The sequence below is a fragment of the Electrophorus electricus genome, chromosome 8, assembly GCF_013358815.1.
Source record: "Electrophorus electricus isolate fEleEle1 chromosome 8, fEleEle1.pri, whole genome shotgun sequence".
NCBI classification, from domain to species: domain Eukaryota; kingdom Metazoa; phylum Chordata; class Actinopteri; order Gymnotiformes; family Gymnotidae; genus Electrophorus; species Electrophorus electricus.
The window spans coordinates 14007811-14019245 of NC_049542.1; the positions used below are offsets into that span (position 1 = coordinate 14007811).

The 11435-nt window shown below is 37.3% G+C and overlaps 3 protein-coding genes across 3 annotated transcripts; 1 reads left to right on the top strand and 2 right to left on the bottom strand.

Annotated features, from left to right (window-relative positions):
• Nucleotides 1-5039: 5039 nt before the first annotated feature.
• LOC113568838 (hemoglobin subunit beta-2-like) lies at nt 5040-5743 on the bottom strand. Its single transcript, XM_026996995.2, has 3 exons — nt 5649-5743; nt 5298-5520; nt 5040-5168 (listed from the first exon to the last, which is right to left on the bottom strand). The coding sequence occupies exons 1-3, from the start codon at nt 5738-5740 to the stop codon at nt 5040-5042; spliced, it is 444 nt and encodes a 147-aa protein (XP_026852796.1). The 5' UTR covers nt 5741-5743.
• Nucleotides 5744-7955: 2212 nt separating this feature from the next.
• LOC113568839 (hemoglobin subunit beta-like) lies at nt 7956-8760 on the bottom strand. The gene is made up of 3 exons (XM_026996996.2): nt 8666-8760; nt 8353-8575; nt 7956-8084 (listed from the first exon to the last, which is right to left on the bottom strand). Exons 1-3 carry the CDS (start codon nt 8752-8754, stop codon nt 7956-7958), a joined length of 441 nt encoding a protein of 146 aa, XP_026852797.1. The 5' UTR covers nt 8755-8760.
• Nucleotides 8761-10531: 1771 nt separating this feature from the next.
• Nucleotides 10532-11202, top strand: LOC113569284 (hemoglobin embryonic subunit alpha-like). Its single transcript, XM_026997332.2, has 3 exons — nt 10532-10626; nt 10765-10972; nt 11074-11202. The coding sequence occupies exons 1-3, from the start codon at nt 10532-10534 to the stop codon at nt 11200-11202; spliced, it is 432 nt and encodes a 143-aa protein (XP_026853133.1).
• Nucleotides 11203-11435: the final 233 nt, after the last annotated feature.

Genomic DNA, 11435 nt, shown 5'->3' on the forward strand with positions numbered 1-11435 from the left:
GGATGAGCGTCAACTCCAGAACGACAATGAGATGAGCACCTTAAATGCCAATTAAATAAATAAAGCTTGAAAATCAATAAAAACATTCCCCTCTCGTCCTTTGTAAAAATGTTTGCTTGTGTAGCTAGATGGACTGACTGAGTAGGTCTATAATTAAATGAAACTATTTGAACATTCTCCTATTTTTTGTTCATTTTCGTGGCATATCTTTGCTGTGCACGAAGGCAATGCACAACGGATAGTGTGCAACCGCATCTGCCCTTGTTGAAGGGACTCTTTGCACCTGCCCCATTGAAATGCCCTGCCCTAGTTCTCTCTGCCCTGTCTGTCATATGAACAACTGTGTCTGCCTTTCTTAACACCACAATAGCCTTGGCTAATCAAATGACAACATAAATACTGAACACAAAGATGTTTTTCTTAAATAATCAGAATGATCACAACATTTTTTGTGCAATTGACTGTTCACTTAAATGAAAGGGTTACTTTTAGAGCGTATATTATGCCTAGTATTACTACTACTACTACTACTTGTACTAATACTATTATTATTATTATTATTATTATTATTATTATTATTATCATCATCATCATCATCATCACATACCCTGTTAAAAATTGAGTATTAACATTTCTTAAATAATATGCCAACTGTTTGCATGGATGATTCTAATTTGATTTAACTTTCTGTGCTTTTAAGTAAATGTAATATATTTAAATCCCTTACAATATACCTGAATAAATGAACACAGTAAAACTAAAATTACAATTTCATACAATTTAATTTTTAACTCAAAATATGTTTGCAGAATTAACTCAGGCTTTCTTTAGTAAATACATCTAAATGTTGTCCAAATCATATGCTATGCAATTTGTTTGAACTAAGTTCTACATACATAGAAACATCCATTCAAATGCTTACCTTATTTTTTGCTTTAATTAAAAAAAAAAAATGAAGCCACTTATTACCACTCAAATAAATACATTTTTACACTTCAACTTCCACATCTGCATTTATTCATAGTCAGAGCAATTGACAACAATCAGTCTTGCATGTAAGTAATTTGAATACTGACACTCTCCTGATGTAACAAAAATTTATGCCATTTTTAAAGTTTACGTTTGTAGCAAATTAGCTCGCTAGTATATTAGCTAGCTAATTGGCTAGCTAACCAAGTTAGATAATAAGCAAGCAGGCCTTGCCGGACTGCACTTATCTATTGCATATTTCATTACATTTATGGGTATGAGTTCCACAAACTACACCATTTAACCACCTTGTAACCAAAGTTGAATATTTCACTTCAGTGTTGGAGTAGAGCTGGGGGTGGAGTGTCAATAAACAGTCAAATAAACAGTAGCATTTCTTTGGCACCTTTGAGGGAGATGCCAAAAAGGTGCTACCAGTAGTAACTACTGCTGTTGTCAGTACCCAGAACTGTTTTTTGAGGTGCCTTTGCCTAATGGCACCATTATGAAAAATTTCACAAGCATTTCATTCCTTTGTTATGAAGATTTGATTCAATTGCCTTTTATTACTGAGGTCTTTCTATTTACTGTGTGCTTTAGTACAGTAAACAATGATCTTGCTGGGTAGGTCGCGTCATTAGTCGCAGCGATTTGCGGATTACCTTCCAATATTTGAGGGAATACTGAGTTTTTCCAACATATTCTGAGATCAGTGATCAGTCACCCAAAGGAGAAGGACATGAATTTTATCTGCTCCGTTCACAATACTCAAGTGCAAAACATAACGATCACTGCCCTGTAACAAATAAGTTAAATCAAGTTAATGACAAACTTAACAATACACAGCTAGTTAGCTAATTAAATATACATGAACTAGATAGCTGGTTACTAAAGTGATGTGCTTAGGTAATGAGAACTGTGCTATGCTAATAAAGTTGAGCACTCATAAAATTAATGATCTGTGAGTTTGGGTGATAGTATGAAATAGATCAAAACACCGTGAGCAATGTGAAGGTGGGAACGCAATCCTTGAAAATGCAAACAAATAAATAAATAAATATAAATAAATAAATATATATATATATATATATATATATATATATATATATATATATATATATATATACACACACACACACAATTAGCACAAGTTCTTCCAGTGCATATTACTATATATTATTTTAAAAAGCTAAAAAAAAATTTTTTAAATTGTGCTAATCTTAGCTAGCTATCTAGTTAGTTAACCATTTCAAAGGCAAATCACTAACTATGAATTACACAATGAAGCACTTTTACAAAGGCTACTACAAATTTATTTTAGATGTTATCGCATGGTAAGTGGTTACTGACATTAGTTCTTCCAAATTTGAGCGTGGTTGTTGATCTGTTGGAAATCTCAACAATGGCCGTTGTGTTGCAACGTGCCTTACTGGCCATCTGAACTGAATAAGGTGTGGCAACTCAGTTCAATCATGCTGTTCTGAAGTCTAGAAACATTAAGAATAGATTCAAAATAGATTTTGAAAAGATTGTTGAATTTCGTTATAACTCAAGATATATGTAAAACATAAAATGCCTAGAAAAAGCAGAAAATCATTTTTACAGAGTGTTTTTTGGATATGGTTTTACGTATAATTTAGGTTGAGTCAGAATCAGTTTTCACAGTGTAGTGAGGTTATAACGTTGCCTATTTGCAGCTTGCTGGCTTTACCTGCCCCCTCAGCCAGGACGGTCTGGGAATGCCACTGCTGTTACAAACCTTCAAATTATGATGTCCGTCTGATGCTGACTAAAAAAGGTGCCATTGACTTTTTTTTTCAAACACAGGAAAAGGAATTTCGGTTTTAATCTCATAGATTAAGCATTTAAATCCAATAACACTGGTTAATAAAGATTTTGTTCCATGCAAAAAGTCTGTTTTTTATGTATTTTGCCTACTAAATATAAATATGCTTTCAGAATATATCTATTCAACCATATATATATATTTTTTGTTCCAGTTAATTTGCATATCTAAATATTTCCAGAAGGAAAAAGCAGTACCAAAAAACTGGAGCCTCTATATGTTGGCAGACTATTGCTGGGCATTGAAGAAGTATCTTCCTGAGTTCAAATATAGACAAAAAAACTTATCTATTAAAAAAAAAAAACTTGTCCATTTTAGAAGTACATTTGTTTTTATTTTAAGTACATTTGTACTTACTTTTGAATTAGCAATGCTCACTCATTGCAAATTTCAACTGCTCTGTCATTTAAAAACCATTCCTAATAGAAAGGTGCACATTGGGATAAAAGAGTGTTGCCCATTGTAATTTAGCTGAGATGCAATGCAATCATTGTTCATGTGATTAATTGCTCAGGACCTTTGAAATGAGGGTGGTTTCCTCATGTTGGAGGGTCAGTTGCTTGGGTGGACTGTCACCACAACGATCATTTCCTTATCTTCTGTTTGCTCTGGATACCAGGCACAGCATGTTCAAAGCAGTTAAACATAGATATTACAGGAGGGGTCATTTGTTTTTCACATAGTAGATCCAAAGACATCCTTTTTTGAAGATCTTTTGTTGCACACAATGCTCATGTGTTGATGTTCAAACTTTTTGAATTTACAACTTGGTGGAAATTACAGAGTTACACTTTCCACATTTGTAGCTATAAGAGTTTTACAAGAGTCATGCCATCAGATGTTACTGCAGGTTGTTAAAAACTGTAGCCTGACATCAGATTACTTTTGTATCTCTTTGTCAGCCATTGGTAACCTCTGACCTGTAAATCCCTTTGTTTTCTGTATCTGTGTGCCTCTAGCCCTTTGTGACATTTTGGGATATATGTGTACCATGGCAACATAATTCTTTGGAAAGGCAGGATAATATCTTCTACTCTTCAATAATAGTAACAAATGTACCAGGCCCAAGTGTAGACAGGTATCACTGAGGCTGCAGTTGCATATGTTACGTTGGTAATAATATGTGCAAAAGAATACACAGAGGAATTGCTTTAATAAGTTCCCACATCTATAGCTGTACATAATAGGCTTCCATACATTTTTCATTCAATCCATCACTTCTGTCTAAAATCCACTCTTGTAATCCACCAGTCATGATGTAGTAAATATATGTGTGTGTGTATATATATATAAACCTTGGGGTAGACATTTCCAGGTTGTTCAAATCCCGAGTTATCTTAAATGAGAGGCTACATCAAATAGACGTTAAGCAACGGAACTGTCCAGTGCTGAACTACAAAGCATCTCACAGTGTCCCCTCCGTACCTAGGCTGGTGTTCCTGTAAGGCAACCAGGGACTGGCAGCGCTAGTTTGGTGTCTGCAGCCTATGCTAAATGTGAACAAACCGACACGTCTTTTCCGCTTCCCTTTCACACTAATACATGGAATCCGGGGTAACGATTAAAAAATGTGATTAGGTGTGTGCCCCTTAGTGTTGCTTCAGCGTTGAAGAGAGCTGCTTTAGAATAACTGTCATTTCTGTTTTGTGGCTATATCTGTTATAAAACAATATTAATAAAAATGTAACTGAAATGACTGCTTTGTGAGTATAATGTAAATGGCCAATTCACGTGGAAACTATTAACTCTTTAATACATAACTGATAGCACAACAATAAATCATCGATAAACCGGTAGGCTGTCTGGATTCTTTAGAGATTAACCTTTAACAAGCCAATTGCACAGAAATACTATTTTGAGCACGATTTATAAAAACAGTCAGTTTCTTTAAATGGAGAGTTGAATAGCAAACCAGTTCACTGGACTAGTTTGTTCTATTTATTCTATTTCTAGGTAGTAAACCTGGTCACTGGTTTGTTCGATTTGTAGATATCAAATATTTGCTCTGTTTTAAAAAGTGTTATCGTTTACCATGTCAGCGCATCAGCATTTGCATAGCACAAATTAAATCCACACTGCATCGCACACACGAACTACCGCAAGTCATCGTTGAGTACTGATTAGATGTTTATTTGCTTTCTATTATCAAATATAGGTTCGATTATAAAACGGAAAACTTAGTGGTACAAATGTTCATTTCTGTCCGACAAAGCGCACTGGGCGTCTACTGGTACTGCTTCCTGAGGGCAGCCATTACGACAGCCAGGAACTTCTGGAAAGCTGCCTGGACATCAGGGGTGAAGCTAACTCCCATTTTGGCGGCAACGACGATGGTGATGCAGTCACCCAACAGCTGTGTGGAAACAAAAAGGATTTAAAAAATGAACAGAAGTGAATTTACAGAACTAATGATCAGAACATATAAACATTATGTGGCTATGCTATCCAAAAGGATAAAATTGATTAAATAAATCCAACGCACCCTGAAGTTGTCGGGATCCACGTGCAGTTTCTCGGAGTGCAGGACACTCAGTTCAGTGTAGGCGGCCTTGATGTTGTCCATGTTCTTCACGGCTCTCTCCAGACCGCGCAGTACAACTGCTCCGTGGGCGGCAACACTGGGGTTTCCCATGATGGCAGCGGCATTGTACAAGTTTCCAAATTTAGCGAAATACCTCTGGGTCCAGGGGTACACGACAAGACATCTGAGTGGCGAACAAACAAAAAATAAACGCATGCGAATTAGTTTCACAGTTAAGACGAAAATAATTGATTTCCCCAACAATCATACATAGTTATTGAAGTTACATATAAGCCTTTATTTGCATTCTACCTTGTCAGTGCATTATGACCCGCGGAATCGTAGTCAATCTTGGAGAAGATGTCCTGGATGGTAGCGCGCTCGAAATCTGTCCACTCAACCATGTTGCTGACGTTAGAGGCTTCTAAATATAATTTTGAGAAGGAACCCTGTAAATGCAGAGTCCTGGCCGCCTGCTTATATATGCGCTCTCCACCCCTCCGCTAGGATGGACTAGTCACGAAGGACTTTAATCAGATATGTTAATCTTCGCTTGAAATTTTGTGATGGTTCTTGGTAACCTACACACATGCAAAATTATTAACGGAAACTAATGCGAGAGGGTTTCATGTATATACTTCGCTCAATATCCGTGGGTAATGTCACTTGGAGGATTTTGATTTTTGCCGCATCTTTTTGTCCGTACGCAGTATAATCTCCCGTGTTAATGCCTGGTACTTGTTTCTACTTTATTTACACTCTATAGTGACAGTGAACAATGTACGAGTTAATACAACGGGTTTATTTTTGACTCAATTTATAGAAATAGTTAGAAGCCGAGATGCATCATTTTACAAATTCGCCGCTATATCCTCAGCTGTTCAAACTAAGAAATGTTGGCTAATATGACTTCCACGCCTTATTATAAGCTTTCATATAAGTTGTTTTGTGAACGTGTACCTCTTCGCAGTAATGGTGAATTCACAAACATTGCCATAGCTTACTTCGCTTTGAGTCTAAAATATTTTTAATAATACACTGATTCTATAACTACCACATCAACAATAATTAAGCATAGAGGATCACGTTTTTTTGAGAGGTCCATACTGTTGAAATGCGACTTGCTTCACATGAAGAGATTAACCACATATGTGCATGCCAGGCACTTCTGGTTCCAATCTTTTCGTTTCTCTTTACTTCAACGTTCCCTTGTTTTTACAGTACTGTCCTTAAACTCTATTCAGTACTTCAAAAATCTTACTCCTTCAACTTTGAAACATGGAACTCAAAATTAAGTAGGCCAACGTGATCGATGTTAGACGTATTGCTTTTGTTTACTCAGTTATTTCACTTTAATTTTATTTTTATACCCACTAAAACCCACTAAAACTAGATCTTCTCAGTCTACATTTTCCTTGGGTTTTGTTGTTAACCGTCTCTTTTTGGAGTTTATTCCAAGTAGTTTATGACAACTAGTTTACACATGAGATAGCCTACCACTCTGAATTTATTTTTGACTCTTTCTGAGTCTTTGACTTTCTCGATGCCTCTATCCGTACGCAACATTTTTATAGTGTACAGGTAGCAAATACACTAAAAACAATCATTTTAAAAGTAAGGGCATTGTCAAATCCTCTTAATTAACTTACAAACCGCACATTCGTGGTCAATAGCCGACGTCTCACAGAGAGCCTGACTAAACATGCTATACTAAGGTGGAAATGGTAGTTACGTACGCTCTAATTTAGCAGCTACATTTAATTGCATCACAACCAGACGCCCAGCTAGCAGCTACGAGCTGCTCTGAGGTCAGTCGAGAAGTAATTGTGTCGCTGCAAGTTTTTAGTTAGGATGCTACGATGCAAGTTTTTAGCAGAGTACCTTGGGTCGTATATTTTCACTGAGTTTCATAAGTGGAGATACGTGAGGAAAAACCCTACAGAGCCAGATTTCAATGTTATCATATTTCGGTCTTGAAAAAGCGTTTCAGTCAAAGTAAATTTACAAAAATATAAGAATTTAGAGGGCGTAAAGAACTAGTTTGTGATTTTGATGGTGTAAACTTTTCAACAATAGGCATAATATTAATAAATATCACATCATTAACATTTAGTGTAAATTGTAGTAATTGTATCTCTGTGGAACTTGGAACTGTGTAAGGAAAAGTGCTATCGAGATGCTATTATGTTAGCATAAACGTAGGTTTGCGTTTTCGTAATAGTTAGAAATCTTAGGTGCTTTAAAGACAACTCTCAGTTCACATTACATATACTCCCACAAAAAGAAGCCGAATAATATTATAGACTAACTGAGTTGACTTGGTTTGTTTAAAGTTAAAATCTGTATGAAAGGATAAATGAAAGTTATGGTTACCATACAACATGCAATCTGTGAGCCTGGTCAGATATTGTCTCGATTGGCAATTAAAAACAAGAATATTTAATAACGATTCCTTGCAAAAAAAGAAAAAAAAGAAAAAGAAAACAGGCAGACGCCCCATTTGTGAATTGATGAATACATTTTTATTCGATGTAACAAATTGTCTACTATTCATTGGGTATTACTTATTACCCTTGCAAATGCTTCTCTTTCACATCAGAGTAGAGATGTGTGTTTCCTTTAGTGGTACTGCTTTGCCAGCGCGGCGATGACGACCGCGACAAACTTCTGCCACGCGGCTTGGATGTCCGCAGTGAAAGCGCGACCAAGATGGGCAGCCACGACGATGGTAAAACAATCACCGAGGAGCTTTGAATGTGAAAATAAGAAGCACGTAAGCCCTGGCAGCTTTAATCAGCATTTATAAGCTTCTAATTGCTGTGCTTCTAACAACTAAACAACAAAAACTAAATGTCAGTTACTCTTGTTCTTCTCTAATATTAGGCCAGTTGAAATCAAAACGCTGAACCTTTTTCCTTTTTCTCTACATATAATTTTGTATTCGACCAATTAAACTGGACAAAACCCATCTGACCTGATATTAGGCAAAAATCAAGCAAAAGGATCGAAGACGTACCCGGAAGTTGTCTGGATCCACGTGAAGTTTCTCAGAGTGCAACACACTCAGCGGCGCGTAGGTGGCCTTGATATTATCCATGTTTTTCACGGCCAGACCAAGACCTTTCAGCACGACCTCACCGTGAGCTGCCACCTTCTTATTGCTCTTAATGGCCGCAGCGTCACTAAGGCTTCCGAAGCTACTGAAATACCTCTGAGTCCAAGGATACACAATAAGGCATCTGGGAAATAGATAAAAATATAATCGGTGAAACGGTATTCTAGCAATAGTAAATAACTTTTGTGGACCGAATTATTTATTCTAAACCTACCTTATTAAAGCTTTCTGCCCGGCCGCTGGCTTCAGTTTTCCCCAGATGTCCTGGATGGCCTTGCGTTCCGCGTCTGTCCACGCAACCATATTGATTATTTCAAGAGTTGCCACTTTGATAATGTGAGATCACCGATCAGAGTTATTTATATAAATCACTCCACCCAGTCACTGGCGTGAAATCCAACGAATCATTGAACCTTTCAAAATTATCAAACGACATTCATGCCGTTCAAAAATCTCCCTCTGCTCTTCGCTCTTATCAGCGCCAAAACATGAGCGCCATGACCTAACAACCTTGGATGGAAAAATACAGAGAACGTACGTGGTTACTCTGCCCTGCGTTGTCCATGGGCTTTTCAGTTACACTTAAAATACTCATTTGAAGCTAAATCTGAATTTGTAATGGATTTAGTAATGATTTGGTCATTATTTTTAAAATGCAGACAAACAAATAAACAAACACGCTTAGCTCAAACTTACCGCCTTCACTACTATTCAAATTCAAAACAAAAATAAAATAATCTAAAATAAATTAGAACAGTAAACATTGGAGAAATGGCACTATTTATTTCATACAGCTCTGTTTATTAAATGCACTAAATGCATTTCGTAGCGCACTTTTGCAGAAGCGGGCGATTTGCATCATGGAGATATGTGAGTAGAAGGAGTTATCACGTCCTAGCAGTGCTAAGGCGATGGCTTTAAAATAATGATTTGACCTGAGCGCGCTCCGGTGGCTTGCTTGGAGCTTGGCACAATAATTGCTTTGCTATTTCCTCAGTCAAAAGCTTCCAGAGATACTAAGTCAATGTATTTTGCAATGAACTGATTCTAAACTTTGTTGCCGCATGCCGTCATATGCTTCTGCGGGTTTAATCCAAGTTTTGTGTAGGTTGTTCGATCTCACTTCAGTTGTGTTTTACGAAGAAAGAATAATTCATCAAAATAATTAGTAGAGCGCACCAATAAGTCACAATTACTCTTGTGTCAGAAATTCAACTTTATCAATTAGAAAAACAAAAGTGTCTTAATTGTAGATATCTTTTAAAATGTATTTGTAAATGTATTTTAGTGCTATGAATTAATACAATAACCATGCGGAGAGTATATTGTAAAACGCCAATAGACGCTGAGGAGACTTAACAAGACTGTAATCAAGATTCTTGCGAGGTCGTGCCCATCGACAATAACTTTTGATAACTAACAATAAACATTCAAACACCCAGGCTTTCTTGGGAAGGTTTATCCTGATATGTTTAATTACCAAGTGAAATATAGCCTACTTGCCACCCGTTAATAAAAGCAAATCACTGTGTCCTGATTTCAGTGCCCAGTCTGCTATAAAAGTGATATAAAAATAAAATTACTAAACAAACGAAAGAAAAATAGCATGCGTGTAAAACAAAACAACTAAAACTAAAAATTAAAGATACATTTTCAATATTCTCAAAAAGGAAAACGGAAACAAAGCAAAATTTAGATCTGCATGTTAGCAAATATTTGCTCCCTTTGTATGCCAACATTGTCTTAGTAAAAAAAAGTGACACTTGATCTTCTGTAACCCCAGTAAGTAAATGCATAAAAAGAATGAATAAATACATGCAAATAACTGCTAGATCACTTTCATGACGTTTCTTAATTTCATCTTACCTGATTGTGTTAAATATTTTTGAGAAAGAGCATAGCTGGAACCTTATCTCTTGCAAGCACGCAAATTAAGTTTTATCTTTCATCTCTGGGATGCGTCCAAGCGGGCTCGTGGACGAGGTGGGTCCGGGGTGTGTCGGCTTCGGTTCGTCGTATAAAAGGGCTATTCACCTATCTGTCAGTTTACAGAATTCCTCTTCAGATCTATTCTTGAACCATGAGTCTTACTGCCAAGGACAAGGAGGTCGTCAAAGGCTTCTGGGCCAAAATCGCCCCGAAAATAGAGGACATCGGTGAAGATGCTCTGTCTAGGTAGGTTGTTCAATTCACAAATCTCTATTTATTATTTATTTATTACTTGCTTAGATAGCTCTTTAGAACTGAATACTAACTCTAAGCAACATGTCCACGCAGTGCTGAGTACTCACTTCCTACATTATGTCCACGCAGGATGCTGGTTGGCTACCCCCAGACCAAGACCTACTTCTCCCACTGGAAGGACTTGAGCCCCGGCTCTGCCGAAGTGAGGAAGCACGGAAAGGTCGTGTTGTCTGGCGTGGGCGAAGCTGTAAAAACTATCGATGACCTGACCAATGGGCTGCTCAGACTCAGCGAGCTGCACGCTTTCCAGCTGCGCGTGGACCCAGCCAACTTCAAGGCAAGTTACGATCAGTTTATTTTTTTTGTTGTTGTACAAGGACATTATCCTCATCATCCCTATAATGTTGTAATTGTACTCTTGTGTTTTGTTTTTTGCAGATCCTGTCCCACTGTTTGCTTGTGGTTCTGGCCATCAAATTCCCCGATGACTTCACTCCTGAGGTCCACGTGTCTATGGACAAGTTCCTCGGTGCTGTGGCCCTCGCGCTCTCTGAGAAATACAGATGAACAGTCGACCACCAGACAGACGCGAACACGCGTAGCGTGTCTTATTACAATCAGACAGACGCGAACACGCGTAGCGTGTCTTATTACAATCAGACAGACGAGAACACGCGTAGCGTGTGTTATTACAATCAGATAGACGCGAACACGCGTAGTGTGTCTTAAGATCAATTAAATGACTTCGAATGATGTAAAATATGTTAAAAGTATTCGACTCTTTATTGGGAACAGCACTG